This window comes from Eremothecium cymbalariae, chromosome 1, assembly GCF_000235365.1.
Source record: "Eremothecium cymbalariae DBVPG#7215 chromosome 1, complete sequence".
Taxonomy (NCBI): domain Eukaryota; kingdom Fungi; phylum Ascomycota; class Saccharomycetes; order Saccharomycetales; family Saccharomycetaceae; genus Eremothecium; species Eremothecium cymbalariae.
The window spans coordinates 1,073,954-1,097,443 of record NC_016449.1 but is presented as its reverse complement, the minus strand read 5'-3'; the positions used below and the strand labels follow the sequence as shown (position 1 = coordinate 1,097,443).

The 23,490-nt window shown below is 37.1% G+C and overlaps 11 protein-coding genes and 2 further genes across 11 annotated transcripts; 7 read left to right on the top strand and 6 right to left on the bottom strand.

Annotated features, from left to right (window-relative positions):
- Positions 1–97: 97 nt before the first annotated feature.
- Positions 98–859, bottom strand: SEC53 (phosphomannomutase SEC53; the record flags this gene model as incomplete). Its single annotated transcript, XM_003644522.1, has 1 exon — positions 98–859. One exon carries the CDS (start codon positions 857–859, stop codon positions 98–100), a length of 762 nt encoding a protein of 253 aa, XP_003644570.1.
- A 482-nt stretch (positions 860–1,341) lies between these two features.
- Positions 1,342–2,007, bottom strand: RPL10 (60S ribosomal protein uL16; the record flags this gene model as incomplete). The annotated part of the gene is made up of 1 exon (XM_003644521.1): positions 1,342–2,007. The coding sequence occupies one exon, from the start codon at positions 2,005–2,007 to the stop codon at positions 1,342–1,344; it is 666 nt and encodes a 221-aa protein (XP_003644569.1).
- A 432-nt stretch (positions 2,008–2,439) lies between these two features.
- Positions 2,440–2,955, top strand: BUD20 (Bud20p; the record flags this gene model as incomplete). Its single annotated transcript, XM_003644520.1, has 1 exon — positions 2,440–2,955. The coding sequence occupies one exon, from the start codon at positions 2,440–2,442 to the stop codon at positions 2,953–2,955; it is 516 nt and encodes a 171-aa protein (XP_003644568.1).
- Positions 2,956–3,029: 74 nt separating this feature from the next.
- OTU1 (ubiquitin-specific protease OTU1) lies at positions 3,030–3,989 on the bottom strand (the record flags this gene model as incomplete). Its single annotated transcript, XM_003644519.1, has 1 exon — positions 3,030–3,989. One exon carries the CDS (start codon positions 3,987–3,989, stop codon positions 3,030–3,032), a length of 960 nt encoding a protein of 319 aa, XP_003644567.1.
- A 304-nt stretch (positions 3,990–4,293) lies between these two features.
- RFU1 (Rfu1p) lies at positions 4,294–4,905 on the top strand (the record flags this gene model as incomplete). The annotated part of the gene is made up of 1 exon (XM_003644518.1): positions 4,294–4,905. The coding sequence occupies one exon, from the start codon at positions 4,294–4,296 to the stop codon at positions 4,903–4,905; it is 612 nt and encodes a 203-aa protein (XP_003644566.1).
- Positions 4,906–5,135: 230 nt separating this feature from the next.
- Ecym_1528 lies at positions 5,136–7,830 on the bottom strand (the record flags this gene model as incomplete).
- Positions 7,831–8,572: 742 nt separating this feature from the next.
- Positions 8,573–11,482, top strand: RGR1 (Rgr1p; the record flags this gene model as incomplete). The annotated part of the gene is made up of 1 exon (XM_003644517.1): positions 8,573–11,482. One exon carries the CDS (start codon positions 8,573–8,575, stop codon positions 11,480–11,482), a length of 2,910 nt encoding a protein of 969 aa, XP_003644565.1.
- Positions 11,483–12,126: 644 nt separating this feature from the next.
- On the top strand, positions 12,127–14,073 carry FET5 (ferroxidase FET5; the record flags this gene model as incomplete). Its single annotated transcript, XM_003644516.1, has 1 exon — positions 12,127–14,073. The coding sequence occupies one exon, from the start codon at positions 12,127–12,129 to the stop codon at positions 14,071–14,073; it is 1,947 nt and encodes a 648-aa protein (XP_003644564.1).
- A 251-nt stretch (positions 14,074–14,324) lies between these two features.
- Positions 14,325–16,598, top strand: MEF1 (Mef1p; the record flags this gene model as incomplete). Its single annotated transcript, XM_003644515.1, has 1 exon — positions 14,325–16,598. One exon carries the CDS (start codon positions 14,325–14,327, stop codon positions 16,596–16,598), a length of 2,274 nt encoding a protein of 757 aa, XP_003644563.1.
- A 137-nt stretch (positions 16,599–16,735) lies between these two features.
- FYV7 (Fyv7p) lies at positions 16,736–17,158 on the bottom strand (the record flags this gene model as incomplete). Its single annotated transcript, XM_003644514.1, has 1 exon — positions 16,736–17,158. The coding sequence occupies one exon, from the start codon at positions 17,156–17,158 to the stop codon at positions 16,736–16,738; it is 423 nt and encodes a 140-aa protein (XP_003644562.1).
- Positions 17,159–17,604: 446 nt separating this feature from the next.
- On the top strand, positions 17,605–20,429 carry Ecym_1523 (the record flags this gene model as incomplete).
- Positions 20,430–20,549: 120 nt separating this feature from the next.
- SPC3 (signal peptidase complex subunit SPC3) lies at positions 20,550–21,134 on the bottom strand (the record flags this gene model as incomplete). The annotated part of the gene is made up of 1 exon (XM_003644513.1): positions 20,550–21,134. One exon carries the CDS (start codon positions 21,132–21,134, stop codon positions 20,550–20,552), a length of 585 nt encoding a protein of 194 aa, XP_003644561.1.
- Positions 21,135–21,489: 355 nt separating this feature from the next.
- Ecym_1521 (uncharacterized protein) lies at positions 21,490–23,247 on the top strand (the record flags this gene model as incomplete). Its single annotated transcript, XM_003644512.1, has 1 exon — positions 21,490–23,247. One exon carries the CDS (start codon positions 21,490–21,492, stop codon positions 23,245–23,247), a length of 1,758 nt encoding a protein of 585 aa, XP_003644560.1.
- Between the last annotated feature and the right edge of the window lie 243 nt (positions 23,248–23,490).

Here is a 23,490-nt window from a genome sequence, read left to right as displayed (position 1 = left end):
ATATAGTGATATACGTAATTTGATGGGAAATACAACATAGAGCTGGTACTATATATAATATTTAAAAAGTTTTATTGCCTCGAACATTTGGAGCAGCCTACAAATTGAACAATTCTTTTAAAATTCTAATGGTGTCCTTTGGAGTTGACACGGCATGTCCAATGGTTCTTGGGTCTTCATAAATTTCCCAATCATTGCCACCCTTTGAGGTTTTATCCCCAAAGAAATGGATTTCCTTAAACCCAGCGTTTTCAACGTGACGCAAGCAATAAGTTTTGTCCCAACCAGTTGGGAAGACATCAAAAGAGATTTGGCCACCAATGGAGTAAGTTAAAGACAAGTGAGAAAACTCTTTCTTTAACGCCTCAACAAATTTAGCTCTGATTTGGTGCTTCTTATCGTATTCCTCAAATTCATTTCTCTCTGCAGTGGTAGCATTTCTACCAATTGGTGATATATTAACCATTCCATTTCTGAACTCTACAAAGGTGCCTCTTCTTTTTGGCAACTCGATAGAGGATAAATACTTCAACACAAAGGAAGCAAACTTGTTGTAATCTTCCTCACCAATCCAGTTAATAAAAGACTGGGAAGCCAACTGGTTTCCTAGTTTATAAGCAGTTAAACCGTTTTCTGAGAAACAGTAATCAAAGTCATTCAAGACTGTAGGACCCAATTGCTCTACTTGTTTAGCCAAATCAGAACCACCCACAAATCCTATAACGACCTTTTCCCTCAATTCCTTCAAAATCTCTTTAACTTCTTCAGAGATAGTGAGCCTTGGGGGAGTCAAAGTACCATCAACATCGAAAAGGACTAAAATGTCACTTCTCTCTTTATGAGAAAAATCTTGGGACATATTGAATAAGGATTTTGCGGATTGGAATTACTTTAATTAAACAGTACAGATTTATGAGATGCAATCCTTATAAACAAAGCTTAACGTGTTGGTAAAGAAGGAAACTACAGGTCTACGTGTAATAAAGAAGAGGGATCTCTGGAACATCGCCGCGCGCAATATTGAGTAACACTTATTTTTTTGAAGATTGCACCGACCTCACACAGCAAGTCTGTGGCGCCGAAAAGCTCATCAATAACCAGGTTATATTAACAAACCTGCCACGAGGAGGCCATGTAGTCTAATAGATCGGTTCGACAGCTATATGACCCGTAGCATGAGGATTGATGAGGACCAAACAGATCATGTGGACGTGAAAGAGTGGAGAACACGACGATGATCAGAAACGACCCATAAATATACAGTACCAAAGATTACTAATATATATATATATATTCAAATAATTACATAATAAACTGCAAAAAATCCTTTTAATAATCCGATTAGACTTGGTTAGAGAAGTATTCTGGGAACTCCCTGAAGTTATCCTGCAAAGAACCCTTCTTGGACAAGAACTTGACGAAGGCACCATCATCCTTGACTTCGCCAGCATCTCTTCTTCTAATATACTCTTCACGGTCCAAGTTGGTGAAACCCCACTTCTTAGATAAGATAATCTTTTGTTGACCTGGGAACTTGTATCTGGCTCTTCTCAAAGCTTCAATAACAATGTCCTTATTGCTATCCTTGGTTCTAACAGAAAAGATAATTTGGCCGATGGCAACACGAGCAGCCAAACCGTGTGGCTTACCCCAAGCACCCCTCATACCTTGTTGCAATCTATCAGCACCAGCACATGACAACATTTTGTTGATTCTCAAAACATGGAATGGATGGACTCTGACTCTCAAGTGGAAAGAATCTCTACCGGTCACCTTGGTGATGTATTTGTTGGCACAAATACGAGCAGCTTCCAAAGCTTCAGAAGACAACTGTTCTAATTCGTTGGAGACCAAGTGGACACACAAAGGAAATTCATCGACAGTGGCCTTCTTCTTACCCAAGTCATAGATTCTAATCTTGGAATCTGGAACAGCTCTGTTGTATCTAGACTTTGGGTAAGGCTTGTTCTTTTGGTATCTGTAACATCTAGCTGGTCTTCTAGCCATTTTGAATTGTTATGCTTCGATAGTTCCCCTCTTGAGCTTGGACTTCCAGGATGTATTCCAGTTTTGTATTGAACTTAGCCGATTTGTAATATTTTTTATTTTACTAGAAGGCAAAGCTGGGTCTTTTCGAACGAACGCCATTACTAATCGTCGTCGTTCTACTTTGATATTCCAAGCGGCGTTTCTTGAAAGTCATGGTTGGTGGGTGTTTCAGTCCGCTGATATATGTACGGATGTTATTGACAGTCCCGTATCAAAACAAAAAAGAAATTACGTAGCACATGATCCTTCTCCCAGAAGTTCTCCTGTACTAATGGCTGTTCGAGATATGAAAATTTTGGTTCACATGTCTGAAGTCATCGCTAGCACACTTTTGAAAAGGTAAAAGAGTTCAAGGAAGACATTAGACAGCGTATATCAACAGCATATAGGATGGGGAGATACTCAGTTAAAAGATATAAGACTAAGAGAAGAACCAAGGATCTGGACCTTATTTTTGAAGACCTGGCTTCTCAGCAGAAGATTCAGCAACTTTTAAACCAGCCTGTAGATGAGACAAAACCTGGCTTGGGTCAGCATTACTGTATACATTGTGCAAAGTATTTTGAAACAGCAGTTGCATTGAAAACGCATTTGAAAGGTAAGATTCATAAGAGGCGTGTGAAGGAGTTGAAGGGAGTTCCATACACTCAAGATGTGGCCAATGCAGCGGCTGGGAACGATGTGAACAAGTTTTTGAATAGAGTGGAACAGATCACAACTTCAATAGGGCCTCAAAAGATTCAGAATGAGGTGCTCTTACAAGAGCATTTTAAGACTACTTTAGCTAATGTGGCGACAACAGAACCCACACTTCCGTGTGTGGCGCAGAATTCTGAAGTAGTTGCAACTTCTGTTGATGATCAAATAGTTATGGTAGATAAGGATGGCGAGGTTTCTATGCAATGATATATATATATATATACTGCATCCTGTGGTTTTCATACATTCATTATATAGTATTGATTCCGAAACTAAACACTTTACTCCGGAGCTTGTCCAAAGTCAACATGCCCGGTGCTCTCGGCATGATGAGCTACTTCGCGCTCCCCAACTAACAACACTCCACAAGAATTGCATTTTATGTGACCTTTATGAGTGTTGAATGATAGTCCAGCCTTTTTCATTTTGGAAGCTACTTCTGCAGCCTTAGCGAGAAGCGTGTCTGTTTCTGAATCATCCACTTTAAATATAGTTTCTACCTCTTTGCTGCTCTCATGAAAAATTTCAACAGTATCGTAATGAATACCAGAAAATGCTAATATCATTAGTTTTGAATACTTATCCTCGTTAAACTTTTCAAACCGGCCGGCGTCTATATCAAGCACAAATATGGCAATTTTGAGATACTTTGATAATATTGCAATCTCAATAGCACCCCCCCAAGAAGTTGATTTCAAAATCCATTCATAATATTGAAGATTAGGCCTCCCGAGGATAGAATCAGAGTACTCAATTGGGTTGGCTAAAATTTCGTTGGCAACAACTTCCCGAAATTGGTAAGAGACTACCATATCCTTATATACAGCATAAGAAATGGCATGAAATAAACACGAATTATCGTCAGGGACTTCATGAACTTGAAGTAGAACGCCAGGGCGTACACTGATTCTGTCAGGGAGAGATTCAGGTCCACCCTGCTTTTCATTCCTAAGAATACAAGAACCTGGTAATGTTTGACCTACATGTTTTGTATTCTTATCAGAATTCTTACTTTCCACAGTAATTCTTTCTCCACTACTAATTCCTAGCTCCATTAACAATATATTACCCACTTGTTCTTCAATGTCAATAGTTTGTAGTGGATATCCATACCGCACTTTACCAATAGATATATCACCAAAAGTCGTTTTAACTTCTGCAATTAGATCTTCAAATGTCGCATCATTTGATAAATTTATGACCTTATTACCTCCTTTCGGAGTAGAGATCTTTAACCTCATTCTTATTTATACAATCCAGTAACGTGAATGATTGCCCTTGTTGTTACTTGTTGGCAATACATTCCTATAGTCTCTTCTCTTAATCTTATTGACAAAGCAAGGAATTCTTCATTTCGCGGATGTTTACAAAATTAGGAAGAACTTTTAGAAATTTAAATTGTTGAAATTAGAGCGATGAGGCATAGCGATTTATAAAAAAATTAAGTGTGCTCGTAACTAAAAGCTGCCAATAGCTTCTGCTAGTAATAATCAATGGAATTGATACTTTGAGGCTTGAACAAAATAAAAAAGATTCAATCAATTCATGAAATCGTCTAGTGAACTTGCTAAGGAAGCAGCAGATTACCGGTTTAATGTCCAGGTGTCACTAAAGTTATATCTGTCCACCTGTGTTGAAATTCTGGAAGAGGCCCAGTCTGCATCTTTATGGGGTAACATTGAAAGGTCTTACTTGTTATATTTGAGATATCTCGATTTATGCATGAATAAATTGGTAGGACACCCTCATGTCAAAAACCCAAGCAATAAAGAAGAGAACCTGCATCGGCAGGAATACTTACAATTAATGAAATTGGAAGTGCCGGCGATCTTGAAAATTACTGAAGACATGAGAGCAGACGTTGATTTGCGATTCCAGAAGTTTCGACTTTCATTAGTCAAAAATGTAGCACCTGCTGTTAAGTCTTGTACTGAAAAAAATAGTAAAATAAAAGACTCTGAAGAATCTAGACCCATTGTCCTACCACCTTCATTTGACGAGGAGCAATTTAATCAAAAAGTTTTGTGGTTTCATACTAATATCATAGATTTGAATTCTGCAAAATCTGTGTTATCCGAAAAGGAGTCTCCAAGGACTAACTGTGATGCATTTTCGTACCCGGAGCTACCTAAGTTAAGCTTTTCTTCAGTGAATTAATTAAAGGCTCTGCATTAAATATTATATATATTTCCTTTTTTGCGTTAGTTATAGGTTATTAACTATCTCTATCTACAATATGTAGTTAAAAACACTTGCAATTACGTCTGTCACCATCAAGTGTGAAATAGTGGATTAAATATTATTGTCTTCATAGTAGTTGTAAACACCTTGGTAAATTAAAATTTGTATAGCGTTTCATCAGTTTCCAATATATTAGTTTTACATTCTTAAGCATTCATTTGGTCAAGCAATATATTTACCTTTTGTAAAAGATTAGACATTTCAACATCTATGGGATTAGTTAAACGAGGTGGATTTATGTTGTAATTCAACTGATCCCAAGCTTTTAAGTGTTTACGAATAAGTTTGCTCTGACTTACTTTAGAATCCAATTTGTCAATGATATCATCTAAAGTTTTTTCTTTCCAATCAAGGTTACCTCCTAGGGTTGCGATATAGTTCAAAGCCGCCAATATTTTGATCTGAAATATTAAATTAGTTATCAACAGAAAACCTATAGTAATCATCATAAATATCAGAGGATTCTTCCAAGAATATGCGCTAATCGGAGATAGAGAAGGTACAGCGGTTGAAGTCTCTGACACTGCCGTGGAGGCAGATATAGCGCCAGAAGATGCTGATAGTAGATTCTCTTTTTCTATTCTGGAGGCGTTCAAAAATTCCTTGGCAGCATGCGTATTTTGTATTTGTTTCCGCTCCCTCTTGGAATCAATTTTAATCGTCCGAAATTCGACATGATCCTCCATATACAAATATATCTGATCTACCAACAATTTAGTCGCTTCGATCTGTCCAGATTTACAACTCTTTTCTATCGTTGACTTAATCCAACTGTTTCCTAGCCAGTCAACCCAGAAAGATATTTTTAAAGTGGAAGTAGTTGGTGATGCCCACCTAAACATATACCTTGTTTTTACACAGAAATTGTTTCCACTTGGCACATCGGGTGTTTTGGTTGCATTCACTACATTGATGTAATCTTCATAATCTCGATGTAAAATCGTTTCTTGTACGAGGACTTTCGTAGATTTTGGCCCCACAGGATAGTTCAATGCCTTTGTGTACCCATATCGGCGAAATGGCTGCCCATCAGGGTTTACTTCAGTAAACCCAGGGATCTCTGAAATTTGAGTTGAGTCTTGAGCAGATAGAAACTCCTCGATAAAAGAGGGGTTGTGTTCATTAAACAAGATCTCAAAGACCAAACCAGGAGGGGCATTTACCGACAATTCGACCAAAATATATTCATTGTTTTTTTCTGGTAAATATTTAAACTTCGTTTCTCGATAATAATGCGGACCATTGTAAATGAAATTACTCGACTTCTTTAATTGAAATATTTGTCTTAGACTTTTACCTGAATCAAGTTCATCATCTGAGGTCAAGGCTTCGGAATCAGAACTTTCCTGATAATAGTCAATGGGTTCACCACCAACGTGGGAACCATTAACCGTTCCATTTGGTGTAACATAATCTACAGACAGGATGGCATCTTGGATATTGGATTTCTCTTGATTCTCTGCAGATCCTCTGGTCGAGGGAGCTGTTACGTGTATTAATTCATTAATCGGTTTTAAAAAGAACTCCTCTGAGGATAGGTTCAGTGGCAGATCTAAATAAGAAACATTAGACAAAGATTTTGTATTATCTTTGAAAGCTGTCTGAACTGCAACTAAAAAGTCAAAAATTGAATCTCTGGATAAGAAACTTGCAAAATAATGCTTTTCAGACTTCGTTAAAACAGCAATTCCATTAGGAAATAATCCAACAGTAGATGTCTTTTCAAAGGATGTAACATCTTTAATCGCAATCACTAAATTTGTAACCCAGCCCAGCAAGTTAGAGTTAAAACATAGATGGTTCTCTGTTATGTAAATTCTACCCTGGTATAGGAATTCCCTGCTCAAAGCACAACTAAAATCATCAAGAAGTCGGTCTTCAGCTGGTATGGTTTTAAAAATTTTGTGAAAATCATCATTTCGTTTTATGGTAGTGAACCTATAATTGGTTCCTTTTAACTTTTCGTCAACGTATAACTTCTTATTGTACGTCTCGTGCACCTTTCGACTTATCATTTCCTCGAGTCGGTGAGCGTGAAACGGATGCAGACCCTATTTCGGTAGCGGTTCCGGACGACTTATTACTGGAAGACATTTCAGTTTTACTCGTTGAGGTAGCAGTTGCTGGTATGATGGTAGATGGATCGGACGGTATTCTCAGTGCCTTATGGCCAGATTCATGCTCAAGATTCTGTTCCGTTGGACTAGAGGAATTACTGATACTTTTAAAACTGAATGATGATATCATATTGTTAAAAAACTTTTGTGCCTTATTGACGTCGACATCTTCAACGGCTGTTTGCGTCTCTGACCTTGTGGAAGCATCCCCTGAGTCAATAGAGATGTTGCTATGACATTCTATAATACCTGTTACACTCTGTAGAGCTGTGCTATGTTTAGCGACATACTGAATACAGGTCACACCGTTAAGTGGAGTGACATGAGGAGTCGCAGGTGTGGACTTTAATGCAATGGAATCGATGCTAGAGGTGCTATCACGATGGGCGGCAGTAGGGTAGGTTCCTCCTCCTTTCATAGATAAATTTAATGGCTCTTGTAGGCCCGCTGGAAATTTTTTATATATATTACACTCTTTCAAAGACGACTTTGCCCTTTTTGCCTCGCTTATATTTATTGCATCCCTCTGGTTCCTGATTTCTTGATCTTTCCAATTTGTTCTGATTTCCACCGTGGCCTCAGTACTCTCAGTGTCGTCCGCTTCTTCTTCAAACACTTCTCCGCATTCAGAATCCCCATCCCCATCCTCATCATGCCGCCTGTTATGGTTAGTTCCTCCAGTATTAATAAAGGCGTAACCGTCAATCTCGCTGGTGGAATTCATCGTCATTTATGATTTAACAATGTACACACTGCGGCTAATAACGCGTACTTCCGATTACTGCAACAAACACCCACTCCGCGTTTCCAAACAATCGCTATTTTGATCCTCCAAGCCAAATGCTCCTTTGATTGTTGTTGCAGTCTTAGTGGCTTTGGAAGGAGTGCCGTACTGCCTGGGTTCTCTTAACAACTGAAAACGGTTCCAGCAACAAAAACGTTTGAATCGCAAAACTGTCTGTAACCTCAACGGAAGATAGCGGATTAATATTTGTTAATTATGTTTGGATATTTATCCTCAGAACCCTCTTCCTTTATAATGTTACTTAGTGTCCATAATACTTCATTGTACTATTTCCAAATTTTGTTTAAAACGAGTGTCGTCCCCTAAGTATCACGTGACCACATGGACAGCATTACCCGGCTATATACCATACTCACCGCCTTACATATCCAGTTATTAAACCAACTCACTCTTCCTTGAGAGAGGATTGTATATAATACATGCAGCTTGCGAAAGCATAACAAAGCAGAAGGAAGCAAAGTGGCATTTTGTCAAGATAGCTAATCTTGTCGGTTTCCAATTAGATAGTTAGTTACAGTATTTCCAATTGTCTCATTTTCTGCTAGTGCAGCTGGCCAGATTTGAGTTTGTCTGACATTGCTTCCATTTCGAGTACGTTCTTCAAGAATATTCTGGTTTGGACCATCTACAATTAACATACCTGGAGAATCAAATATAGATAATGACCACTGCTGTGAAAGAATCCAAGCTATTTCGTCGAGATTTTGATACCTCCAAACCTAGTACTATGACGAAAGCTTCTGGGATTAGTGCCGAAGTTTCTCAGGGCCAGCAGCATCAAAGGATAATTACACCGGTCAAGGAGGCTCCGCCTCCACTTCCACATGTTGACTTTAATCAGCTTCCGCTAGCTGTGATAATTCGGAACTTGACAGTTTATGCTGTGAAGGAGTTGAGTTTGTATATGAAAACCAATGTTCACTCTACAGAGGATCCCACCACAAGGAAAATGGGATTCTTGAAGCTAATTATCTTTTTGAGGAATCAATTTTTAAGGATTTATGTGTTGATTAAATGGTGTAAAACCATCAAGCAGAATAACTTTCATACGATGATTGACCTGTTGAACTGGTTCCGTGGTACGAATGTTATTGTAAACAACTGTCTCTTAGCATTGAAGGATACAAGCACCAATATGGCTGGTGCAAAGCTTCCAAACCCAGATTTAATAACTGCCCTAGAAGTTTTAATGCTTGGGAGACCCAACTTGCCTACTCATGACTTTGTTTTGAATGGAGATGATAGCAGCAACCAGTCGGAGAAAATACCTGCAAAACTTATATTAAAGAGGTTACGAGATTTGAACACTTGTTTATCGATAAAGATATCCTTGATGGATTTGCCTCCTGAATTCCATAGCTACTCTATTAAAAATGGTAGAATAACATTTGTTGTAAGCTCAGAATTCGAGATTTCTCTGTCTACTATTGATCAAGATTCTCCATTGTTTTTTGTCAATATCAAATTCTTATTTAACGACAATCGGTTTCCATTGAATACTACAAATATTGAACGAATAATTAACGACATACTGTTTAGAAGCCAGTCCCCGTTACTTTCGTTATATCAATTCATACACAAATATGTGTTGACCTTACAACTGTATATGATACATGTTGAATTACAGGATATGGAAACAAATGGAAAATATGCTGCAGGAAATTTGCTCCATCATTATGATTCCAAAAAGAATATGATTACTTTACGCTATTGGTTACAAAGTAAGATGAATTCAAAATGTAAAGCAACAATTGGGGTGGAAAGGGAAACGCAATCAATTATTCTAAAATGGCAAACCCCGGATATCAAAGGAGAAATGACGTCTACAAAATACAACAATCTATTGGGTAACATGGAAGCAATTCTGGATGAGATTACTTTCAACCATGCCAGGATCATCAGGTCAGAACTATTGGTCACAGGTTTGTTCCAAAACGATGAAAGTAAGAGTGATGATTCTGATAGTTTGTTGTTTCACGTCCCTGTGATATGTGTTGCAACTGCGCCTGTTCAGTTAAAAATCAACCCAATAAGTGGAATATTTTATTTTAGAAACCCGAGTTCGTTGTTGTTGTCTTATGCAAAACTTCTCAACCAAACTTCCAATCTGGAAGAGTTCACAAACATCTTGGAAAGGTTGCGCATGGATAAAATCGTCCATATTCTGAGGAACATGTTTGAAAAAACAGGTTGGATATGTAAAGATGTTGTCAAATTGAATAAACCAATATTGTATGAAAAACGCATTAAAGATCAAAAGAAAATTTTAACCCGCGATCTGTTTATCAGACTAAAAGACTGGCCGGCAAACTGGTTTTTTATCTTGAGCCTTGTATCATCAGGAGCAACATGCATGGTAGAAAAAATAATTGGTAAAGTGAAATCTATTAAAGGTAACTGGGAGTTGAAATATCTTGATCAAGGTAAGGTTCAAGTCGTCAAATTAGAGAGCATTACTTACCAAAATGTCATGCATATGCAAAAGACTATTATTCAAAAAATTCTAAACCACATGATTATCGATTCTTTAAATGAACTGAAAATCTCAAAGGCGATATGTCAGGGTGATGGACTCCAGAAGTTACCGTACTACGTTGAAGATGGTGTTAGCAATGTTTCCAACGTATCCATAATTGCCATAGCATTAGAATCTTTTTTACAAGGGTCCAAGGCATTAAGTGACACTTTGGAAAACACCATGTTCTTGAGAATGGATTATGAACAAAATGAAATAAAATTATTTGGGAAATTTAAAAAAGATACCCAGATGATCAGATGTCAATGTGATGAATTATTGGTAAATTTTATCGACAAAAAGGGGTTGGCATTCCATATGAGCGAAAAGTTCACAAACCTAAGTCATGTCGTCCAATACTTGAATAGGTTTAGGCAAAAACTAATGCAATTAGTCATTCTTACAGATGTTACTGAAAAACTTCATCGAAATTTTAAATCCGAGTATTTTCAGATTGTTAAATTGAAGCCAAATGAGATCAGTTTCAAATATTTAAAAAACAGTAAAGATGAACAAGATTGTACTATCCAAATTGTGACGAATGACACCAAAATCGAAAAACTACAAGTTGAACTCTCTCGTTTAAATCCACAGCATATAATTCAAAAATATTTGGAATGTGATAAATACGATCCTCATTTTATCTTCAACTATCTCCATTTTACATCGAGGCTATTCTCTGCATTCACAAAGATTCTGGAATCGAGCTCTAATACTATGAATGTGACATTACATTTACACACCTTAGCTGGATATCAATTGAACTATCACAACAGACTAACCGGCGGACAAGTTGCTTTGAGTATCGATCTGAGGAATTTTCCGCATAAGTCAGGTTCTTTGTATTATGTTCATTTCGCTCATGACGATCATATATCTACCAAGAACCCAATGTATGCACTAGTCCTGCAAGTTATCAACACCATTTTTATATTGAGCAACGGTGGAAAGAAAACAATTCCAAACGCAATCAGGTTAGGGGTTGGGGTGGCGTGTACATCAAATGACATTGAACCGTTACTAGGTGAGATCCACTCTGTGTTGACTCATTATTGAGATGTGTAAATCTTTTTTGGGTTGCTTTCCAGAAATTGGCGTATCCGCATATCCGAGCACATTCGTATTTTCGCAGACCAATTAGTAAACAAATGTCTTATGATTGTTTGTGCTGCTCTTTCTTCCAATTATGGGGCATGGATCGTATATATTATATATATATATATATACGTGTGTGTATATGCGTATGTGTTCAAGCATTTGATTATGTGGTAATTCAATAGGTATCTATAAAAGTGTAGATTGGAGTTAAATGCAGATGACAATTAAAATGGCCTTACAAAGCCAAGTAAGTACTTCGCTTCAATTGTAAATCCATTTGACGACGTTGGTTTCTTGATGTTATCAGAAACATAACCACCAATTATCTTAAAAAGGAAGCACTTGTCTTAGGCAAAAACTCTAGTCCTACGATTCCCATTTTTTATACTAAGATAAAAGGCAAACAGATAAGTTTATAACCTCAGCTGAAAATTTTGCTATACTGGAAGTGTTATGGCTTAGTAGTTGATCAAGCTAATTGATTGTTCTCGCCCTCTAAACGGTAATCTTCGTATCAGCCAGAAGCTTACTAACCCAAGCGTTTGGCACCCCGGATATGAAGAAAATTAAATTTACAAATAGCATGGAGGACTTGATCCTATATGTTTCCAACGGTAGTAAAGTGGGTTAGCTATTGGATACAAAGGACTATATATATATTCGAGGTCAGCAGAAATCCATGGAGGTTTCAGTTAATTTTCAGAAATAACAACTCAACAGTGCGATTAATTGAAGTTATGAATTCATTATATATTTTGGCGTCTATCCTTTTATTTCTCAGGGCCTCAAGAGTTGTTGCAGAGACACATACATTCCATTTCAAAACCGGCTGGACTACGGTGAATCCTGATGGGATGCATGAAAAACGTATGATTACATTTAATGGCCAATGGCCTCTGCCCGAAATACATGTGAAGAAGGGAGATCGTGTTGAAATATACCTAAATAATGGGTTTGAAAACCTTACTACTTCTTTGCACTTCCATGGCCTTTTCCATAACACAAGTGAGGGAAATCAAGTGCAAATGGACGGTCCTCAGATGGCAACACAATGTCCTATTATGCCTGGAGCTACTTATTTGTACAATTTCACTGTCCCTAATCAAGTAGGGACTTTTTGGTATCATTCGCACACCGGCGCCCAGTATGCAGATGGTATGAGAGGAGCATTCATTATTCACGATGATGACGCACCATTCGATTACGATGAGGAGCTAACCCTTTTTGTCAGTGACATATATTATAAACCATATTATCAGCTAGCTAAAGAATTTCTATCCAGATACAATCCTACTGGGGCGGAACCAGTTCCACAGAACTTGCTATTTAACCATACTACAAATGCCACTGTATACTTCGAACCCAATAAAACTTACTTGTTAAGAATTATTAATGGAGCATTTTTTGTATCTCAATATTTGTATATTGAGGATCATGAGTTCACGGTTGTCGAAATTGATGGCGTTTACGTCAAGCCAAATACCACAGATTTACTATACTTGGCATCCGGTCAACGGACATCAGTGTTGGTCAAATCCAAAAATAGTACTGATAGAAATTATGCCTTTATGCAAAAATTCGACCATACGATGTTGGATGTCATTCCACCTGAGTTGCAGTTGAATAGAGTCAATCAACTTTGCTACAATAAGGAGAAGCCTCCTGCTGCCGAATATTTGATTGAGGACCTAAGTAAAGCGCTCAACGACTTTTATTTGACTCCTTATTATCCTCAGGAGCTATATCGTGACTATGAATATCAAATTATCTTAAACTTATCAATGGTAAACTTAGCTGATGGTGTGAACTATGCGCTGTTCAACAATATTTCTTTTGTGGCCCCCAATGTGCCAACTCTAACCACAGTTCTTACTGCTGGCGAACTAGCAAAAACCCCCTTCATATATGGTAATATCAATCCTTTTGTCTTAGAGTATGATGAAGTTGTTGAAGTCGTTATTAACAACTTTGATGATGGGGCGCACCCATTTCATTTGCATGGTCACAATTTTCAGATTGTACAAAAATCACCTAGTTTTATTAACCACAAAACACCAGTTCCATATAATGAATCTAACCCGTTAAGTCCGTTTCCAGAATTCCCTGCAATAAGGGACACCGTCGTCCTACAACCAAACGGTCATATTGTCTTGAGGTTTAAGGCTAACAATCCTGGAACATGGATATTTCATTGCCATGTTAATTGGCATTTAGAACAGGGTCTTGCTGCTATGTTTATTGAGGCTCCACTCCAGCTACAGGCTATAGAATCTTTATCAGATAACTACAAAGAACTATGTGCTGCGGCCAACATCCCTTTGAGCGGTAATGCAGCAGGGCATTCTGACGACTGGTTTAATATGGATGGTCTGAAAACACAACCAAAGCCTTTGCCTTCTGGGTTTACTGCTAAAGGTTATTTTGCATTCTTTTTAACAACTATTGTCGGATTATTTGGGTTATATACTGTTACCAAGTTTGGTTTGCATGAATCAATTCAGGATGATGTAGAGTTGCATGCTAAGCTGTCTGCACTCCTAGAAAAATAATTAGAAACTTAGGACGGGTTTATAATCACGAATATATATACCAATTATGTCTTGATGCCAGTTGTGCTGCTTGAATGCAGACTGTATGGCGTAAAATATTAAAATCCGTAATCATTCAACATCTAGTAAATTTTAAGAATTTTACTTTCATCGATGCTAAAAAGTTGAACGAAAATTTTTGAAATTTGTCACTCCGATAGAGTTACTTTAACCATCACATAAAAGGCTATGAACCACAGCTGTCCACGATGATGGAAAGGGTTAACTTATTCAGGAGTTTTGTATGCTCCTCTGCCATGTTGCCTATGCAGAGTAGATGTGTTCTGATATCCATGTCGAAGAGGAACTTTCATAAAACTATGTTGAGCAGATCTTATGAAGCAGAAAAAGACATATTGGATAAACTGAAGCCTAAAATGACTGCTGAAGATACTCAGCATTCAAGAAAGTTGCGTAACATCGGGATATCTGCGCATATTGATTCGGGAAAAACTACGTTCACGGAACGTGTCTTATATTATACTGGTAGAATTAAAGCCATTCATGAAGTCAGAGGACGTGATAATGTCGGTGCAAAAATGGATTCTATGGATTTGGAAAGAGAGAAAGGTATTACTATTCAATCTGCTGCAACTTATTGTTCATGGAATAAGAATGAGGAGTCTTATCATTTCAATTTAATCGATACGCCTGGTCACATTGATTTTACTATCGAAGTCGAACGTGCTTTAAGAGTCTTAGATGGTGCTGTTTTGGTTGTTTGTGCTGTTTCTGGCGTCCAATCTCAGACTGTTACGGTTGATCGTCAGATGCGTAGGTATAATGTCCCACGAATCACTTTTATAAATAAAATGGACAGAATGGGAGCTGATCCTTTCAAAGCTATAAAGCAAATTAATGATAAATTGAAGATGCCCGCCGCTGCTATTCAAGTTCCAATTGGAGCTGAATCAAATTTGGAGGGTGTTGTAGATATCATTAATCGTGTTGCAATTTATAATAAAGGTGAAAATGGTGATATTATTGAAAATGGACCTATTCCTGAAAAACTGCACGATTTGGTGGAGGAAAAAAGAGCGTTACTAATTGAAACTTTGGCTGATGTAGACGATGAGATGGCAGAAGTTTTCTTGGATGAGAAGGAGCCAACTGTTGAGCAAATAAAGAACGCTATCCGTAGAGCGACGATTGCAAGAAAGTTTACACCCATCTTAATGGGTTCTGCTTTGGCAAACACCGGTGTGCAGCCAGTTTTAGATTCTATTATTGATTATCTCCCAGATCCTTCGGAAGTTTTGAATACCGCTCTGGATATTTCAAAAAATGAGGCGAAAGTAAATCTAATTCCATCATCTGTGCAGCCATTTGTCGGTTTGGCTTTTAAATTAGAAGAAGGGAGGTACGGTCAGTTAACCTATATTCGTGTTTACCAAGGTAAATTAAAGAAGGGTGGCTACATTACTAATGTGAAAACTGGCAAAAAAGTTAAGGTTTCTCGTCTGGTTCGGATGCATTCAAATGACATGGAAGATGTTGAAGAAGTTGGTGCTGGTGAAATTTGTGCTACGTTTGGTATCGACTGTTCTTCTGGTGATACCTTTTCAGATGGTGTTTTGAAATATTCTATGTCTTCAATGTATGTTCCTGATGCTGTTGTTTCCTTATCCGTTACACCGAAGTCTAAAGACTCAGCAACTAATTTTTCGAAGGCTTTAAATCGTTTCCAAAAGGAAGACCCAACATTCAGGGTGAAATTCGATCCAGAATCTAAAGAGACTATTATATCAGGAATGGGTGAGCTACACTTGGAAATCTATGTTGAGAGAATGAAGCGTGAATACAACGTGGAATGTGTCACTGGGAAACCTCAAGTTTCATACAGAGAATCTATTCAAGCGTCTTCTGATTTTGATTATACCCATAAAAAACAATCTGGTGGTGCTGGTCAATTCGGCAGAGTCATCGGCACCTTATCTTCTATAGAAGGTTCTAGTGAGAACAAATTTGAAACAGCTATAGTGGGAGGTCATATTCCAGAGAAATATTTGCCTGCTTGTGCCAAGGGTTTTGAAGATGCTACCGAGAAAGGTCCGTTGATTGGACACAAGGTTCTTGGAGTTAATATGCTGATTAACGATGGTGCCATTCATGCTGTGGATTCTAATGAATTATCATTTAAAACAGCAACGATAGCTGCTTTCCGCCACGCATTTATGGATGCTCAGCCAGTTATTTTGGAACCAATCATGACTATTTCTGTAACTTCGCCAAATGAATTTCAAGGTAACGTTATAGGCTTATTGAACAAATTACAAGCTGTTATTCAGGACACTGAAAATGGACACGATGAATTTACAATTGTTGCAGAATGTCCACTAAGCACACTTTTTGGCTTTGCAACTTCTTTAAGAGCTTCTACTCAAGGAAAAGGTGAATTCTCTTTAGAATTTAAGCATTACTCTCCGACTTCTCCTCACTTGCAGAAACAACTAATTGAAGAACATAAAAAAAGTCAAAAAAAATAAATATCATGTAAATAAATACCCTTCTTCGATCATCAAATGTATTCAGGTGGACGAAAACTACTGTACATAGCTGATAATACATATATATATAATATATAAATGGATTTAATTCAGTGCTTGGAAAAAAAAAGAATCGGTCAAGAAGTATAGGTATTGTCGTTTTTAATCTTTTCCAATAGATCATCAATCTTTGGACCCATTAAAGGTTGGCCACTTCTAGTCCTCTTGGTTACCCTTAAGCTTCGTTTTTCTCTGGCAAACTGTCGTTCTTTTGCTTCTTGAATCTTGGCAAAGTTGTGCTGCCTGCGTTCCTCTAACTCTTTGCTTTGAAGTCGCTTGCACCGCTTCTTCAGTTCTTCATTCTGAGCAACTTTGCTTCTTTTATCGGTTTTAACCTGATCATAGGAGAGTTTAGGCTTTTCCTGCTTATCTGGGAGTTCGTAGCCTTCCACTTTTAAAGATTTCAAATATTGCTTCTTTATTCTAGCTCTTTTGTGAAGACTTTTTTGAATTTCCTTGATTTTATGTTCTTTAGTGAACCTTTTAGCCGTACCAACCATGAGTATACAAGATATTTTTAACTGTGGGTGCTAATGCTTCTTTTCTAATTACAATATTAGTGGTTGATGCTGTTGACCTAGTCTTGTTTAAAACGATGCGAGGCGATATTTCATGATCATATTATGGCCCTGAAAAATTTATCGAGAATTCAACGAAAGGCGCCTGCTTTATACAGCCATAGGTACTAGTGTAAAGAGCTAAGTTAACTCTTGATAAATTCAAGTAATTTAATTAGGAAGTGTAGTTCATTTATATACTTTATTATGTTTAATAGAGCCTAATACTGCCATTATATTTCGGTGGTGTACGGGTTTATTTAGAGATGAAAACCTCTCAATTCAACGGCATTGAACGTGAAGTTTACCTTTAGTTCACTGCTAAAGTTTGGAGTTTGAACAGGCACTGCTATTTAGGATTGTGATAGAAACTGGTATTGGGGTATGAGATGTATGCTGCCCTGAGGTTTGTGAGAAATATTAGGTCACTTCAAACCGTTGGGGAGAACTCCTTGCGATGCGAACATATTAAACGGCTCTGTCCCAACATTGCATCAGATACATTAGAAGTGATAAAAAAAATGGAATCTAGTAAAGAATTAAGTCATGAGCAATATGAAAAAGTTTTAAATATTCAAATTGATGAGTCTAATCCTCAATGCAGGCATCTTTTATTCCAGTTATTTAAAGATCACCGCCAATTTGAAATGATTGCCCAGCTGTCGAATATTCATCTACTGAAAGCTAATGGTGGATTTACAAACGACATAAGCATTATGGAGATAAAAACGTATATCGATTCTCTAATACGAACTAGTAGGTACAACGAAGCTGTAGAGATGGTCAAAAGGTTTATATCGCAATTTTCGCTGAGTGGGAAACTTCGTGTGGTCAATTTAATAAACTCAACGTTCGATAATATATACACGGTTTTACGGTCTGATTTGGCTATTCTAATGTGGGTTCAAATGGTGAAACAACTTTATGGGCATTTCGAATTTCTTGGAGCCAATGCTGAGAATTCAAACATTATAAGATCACTTAGCCACTACTCGAGAAGTTTTAGTGATTTTGATGAAAACTGTATCAAGGCGCTTCCCCTTATAGAAGAACACGAAGGCACATTTTTTGCATCACAATTTGCATCTACACTGATAGACTTCTTTGCCCGTCGTAGGAAATATGAAAAATGTAAGCAAGTTTGGAAGCATATAGTAAAAAACAAACTTCTGGTGACTCCCGCTAGCTTAACTGCTATCATGGCAACATATTGCCACTTTAAGGAATGGGTCTCCGTTACTGAAGTTTACGAAAAATACACTTCAGCACGCGATGAATTTCACCAGTTCGACTACAAGTTGATTGCACATGCTAGGCAGCAACAATGGGAAGATTTAAGGAATCAATTTAATTCATTATTTCGTATAGGCGAGCTGCCTAATATTGAACATTATGGTATAACCATGTATGCTCTATCAGACTTGGGGGAACTCGAATTGGTAGAAAAACTCTACAGCCAATTGTTGAGAAGAGGGATGATTCCTAATTACCCAGTATTACAATCAATGGTCAATGTGTACTATAGAGTTGGTGATTGGAGTGGGGCCACTAGGCATTTTGAATTGTTCCAAATGTACGATCTGGCACCCACGCCTTCGACTTACCTCCTGATGTTGAAGGTATATAGGCAGATGGATAATTTGGACGCTTGTTTCAAGATTTTAAAAAGGATGGCCCAGGATGGATTGGATATGTGGGAATCTCATTTTTGCTGTGTCATTGACCTTTGTGCACGGTCTGGAAACCATGCTATTGCACACGAGTTATTTGATTTAATGAAGTCACATTATCGTATTAATCCTACTGGTTCAAGCATCTCATCACTAATGGATGTGTACAATTCTGCAAAAATGCCTCAAAACGCCTTAAAGTTATTCAAAAAATATCGGGACTCTAACATTTCGAATATTAATATGATTTACAACAGTGCGCTTGGTTCTTACATGGAATCTAGTCAGTATGATAAATATGAATCACTTGTCGAAGAAATTATGAAAACAAAAACAAAATTAGACAGTGTTTTTTATCTAAAAATGTTGAGGTATTTGGCCGAATATAAAAAGGATTATGAATCGGCTGAAGCAATGTTGGACGAGCTATTGGAATCTAAAGTCATAAAGGTTAGAGCAGCCCATTTTGAAGTTTTAATATCACAGTATGATAAAATTGGTTATACGACTGAATGTCTTGATTTATTCAAAAAACTTGCGTATCATCAAATTCCAGTGAGCTCTCTATTATTACTCATCTTAGTTAAAGCTACATTTAAGCTAAATTTTAAAAAAAACGGAGCTTTGATAATTACGCGGCTCGGATTAAGACTTTGATGCAACAAGTGTATGATAAACAACTCAAGCTAACTACATCAACTTTACATCCATCCGTAGTTTCATGGCCGGTAAAGATGATATCCAAATACGGTAACCCAGAAGCTGCAATAGATTTATTGGAGACTTATAATAAATTGTTCCTCAGTAATAGAGTCGATCAGAACAACAAACTAGTATATCTAAAGAGCTTGATGATAGTCGCTGGTGAAGCTGAAAAATGGAATGATTTTGAGAGTTTATATGACAGGTTTTTACGAAGGATAGAGTATATGAAAACGTCGATACCTCATGGTATACAAAGAAAACAGTTGTCAAAAGTCCTACATGGCATATTTGATTACAAAATTCAATTCTTAAAAAAGTCTGATCGAATCGAAGAATTACCCCACATTCTTTTTGAACTTGAAAAAAATGGGTTACTACTAAGCAACCACAGTTGGAATCTAGCTATTATAGAGCTATTCGGACATAGCAGCACAATTAAAACTGGTTTGAAAATTGTGGATGAACGATTCATTCATGGCTATAACCTCATTCATAAGTTAAGGCTTTTAAAAACTAACTATACATCAACAAATGTGCCGCATACTTCAAGTGTGCTTCAGAAGAAAAAGGATGATCCAAAATCGTTTAAACCTAAGCTTTATCTGAAATCAGCGACTTATAAGAGCATATTTGAGTCGCTAGACGTTTATTTGAATCAAGTTCCTAACATTTCTAAGGAATTGAAGTCATTGATAGCTTCATATCCATATTTCATGAAAAATTATCTAATGCACCCTCGCGGAGAAGTTAAGAATTGGTCGCAGATAGAGTCTGATCATGAGAAGTACTTGCGCACGTTGCGTTCAAAAAAGAGAATTGTCTCTAGTGAAGAATTCTAATGATTTTCCTGTATATAGATTCGTAGAATTAAGGGCATGTATATATATATATTCAGCTGAATAATAAAGACATAATTCATATGCTTTAGACCTCCTTGTTCTTCTTTCTCATTTGGCTCTTCAGTTTCTGCTCAGTCTGGTTCTTTTTATTTTCTCTTTTTGGTTAGGTATATTAACACTTACTTCTCCATGCGTATCACCATAAATTAGAGGGCCAATCCATGGTTGGATATTCCAATGTAACTTGAAAACTAAATCTCTTCCAGACATGCGCTCTTCAACGTCCCAGCCCGAATATTTGGACTTCAAATTAGAAAAATTGAGTTGAGCATGCTCTTTATCTTTGATTATGAAATCCCAGAATGTCACCTCATTACTCGCATTAGGGCTTTTTGTACCGGGGTATTCAGCAGTTAAGTAGACAAACACCTGTTTTGTATTCCAATTAAATAGAGGAGAAAGATCTGCATTCAGATCAAAATTCAACTTGAGATTCTCCTTTGGTTTCCCACTAACAGAACCAAAGTACCTACTATTCCTAACATTCACTGAGGGTTTTATGTTGCCAATTGAAGAATCTAGATCAAATACGTTGTCATGATATAGGTGAAACCAAGATGAGAGCATAATAAAGCAGGCCCCAAAAACGGACCACGTCATTGCAACATTTGAAACTGATTGAAACCTTTGAATTAACGAAAACATCGAATCTTCGATCCACTGGATGTTGAATTTAACAAATAAGTCTAATATTTCATAGACCGAATAAAATCTTAAAACCAATATTGAAATTTACATGATGTCTCGTGTGTGAAACTGGACGGATTCGCACTTTCAATATTACCCGGATACTATTTGTCTTTTCAAACGATGGAGACACTACTTGTGTCAGCGACACAAATATTTTGAATGGTGAATACAATTTATTAATATTCAGATTTGTTAAATAGAAAAGATTTGATCTTCTCAAAGTTTCCTAAAGTTTGTGTTCTATATGTGCGCGTAGAGCATTAATCCCATAGAAAACAAGGGCACTAAACTAGAATTTTTTCAAACATAAATGAGGAAGGTTTATGATTTACCTAGGATATCCTGCTTCTTGGTCTTAGTTGGGTTAATATTGGGTATTGATATCTCATCCATGGCTGTATTTATAAGTTCAGATTACTTCAATGAATATTTTAATCATCCAAACCCTTTTGAGCAGGGTATGGTGTCTGGAGCACACCCAATTGGTGGGTTGACAGGCTGTATTTTATTTGCGTATATGGGGGAAAGAATAAGTCGTTTAGGTTGCTTCAGATATTTCTCATTTATATGGATAGTTGGTTGTGTTATCTCTGTTCTTGTAATTGATATTTACATGGTTGCAATTGGCAGGTTTGTAAAGGGTGTTTCCGTTGGAGCATTGTCCGTGGTTGTATCCGTATATCTATCCGAAGTATTCCCTCCGAACAGAAAGGGTATAGCAACAGCTATAATACAGCTCACCTTGACTTTTGCTATTTTCCTAATGTACATGATATGTTGGACATTCAATCGATTTAACAACCATCTTGCATTCCGCATTTCATGGGGTCTAGAGGTACTCCCAGCTTTAGCAGTGATAGTGGGTACATTTTTCATTCCAGAATCCCCTAGATGGTTTGTGATGAAGGGACAGTATAATAAAGGACAAGAGCTTCTTTCAAGATTAAATCGTGGATCTAAATTAGAATTTAATAGGCAAGCGATTTTAAACATGTACGGGAACACAGCAAAAGCCAGATTCAGAGACCTAATAAAGCCACCTTATATAAATCAAATGTTTATGGGTATTATTATTCAGACTTTAGTTCAATTTACTGGAATCAATGTGGTGATGTATTATTTGATATACATTTGCGAGATGGCTGGATTAGAAGGTAAAGATAAAATGAATGCTGCTAGCGTTCCATATTTGTTGAACATATTATTTACATTTCTCCCATTGAACTTTCTAGATAGAGTTCAAAGGAAAGCCCTTATAATATATGGCTCATTTATTTTGTCAATTGTGATGAGTCTTATAGGTTTCACTATGTGGTTTTATGGAACTGATGTTAGTCCTATAAATGGGAACCCAGCTTTAGTATGGAAACTAGATCCAAGAGGAGGTGAGATGACTATTGTTCTATGCTTTGTATTTGTATCTGTATTTGCGAGCACATTAAGTTGTGCAGGTTGGCTATATACTAATGAGATACTACCTAGTGATATCAAGACGAAAGGGCTATCTGTTTGCATGGGCTTTAGTTGGGTTTTTAACTTTTCATTGACATTTTTATCGCCTTTAATGATGTCCACTTTGAAGTGGGGCACTTTCCTCATGTTTGGAACTGTGACATTCCTACTTACGCTGGTTGTTTGGTACAATTTCCCGGAAACTTTAGGATTGAGTTCTCAGGATATAATAGATATGTTTAATGAAAAATCCAAGAAAAACATAGAGCATGATGATATTTCATCAGAAAATAAACTCAAGGGGAAGCCACCCCCAATTCCTCAAGATCATTCGTCAGATACAGCTGACATTATTGAGAGAAGTTATCGATCCGCAGCCCCACCTCCTGAATCAATTGAGGAAGTGCAAGAAAAAGTGCGAGAAAATAAGACTAAACAACGAGATATATACTTAGATGGTCAAAATGGCGATCTTGGAGAACAAAAGCCTGTATTAAGTCCGTCTGAAGAAGATACTATGATAACTTTGACTGCAATAAGTAGTGACCTTTCTGGCATGTCCGTTAAAGTTAGTGGTACTGGACCGGAAAGCAGAGTTGATCCGTACAGTGTATAATTTCTTTTAGACTTCAAAATGGAGAACTTCAAAAAAAAGTTTTATCATTTAGCATTTCTGCCTTTAAACAGTATAATTAGAGATCAAAAGTCAAAGCTCTCTTCAAAAAAAAATTTGTTTTATTACATGATGTTATACTTTGATTCAAATATTAAACAGTGCTCAGATTCCTCACCCATATTAGCTTTATCTATGAGGTCATTTTTAAGAGCTCTTCAAACAGGTTATATATAGAAAGAAAGA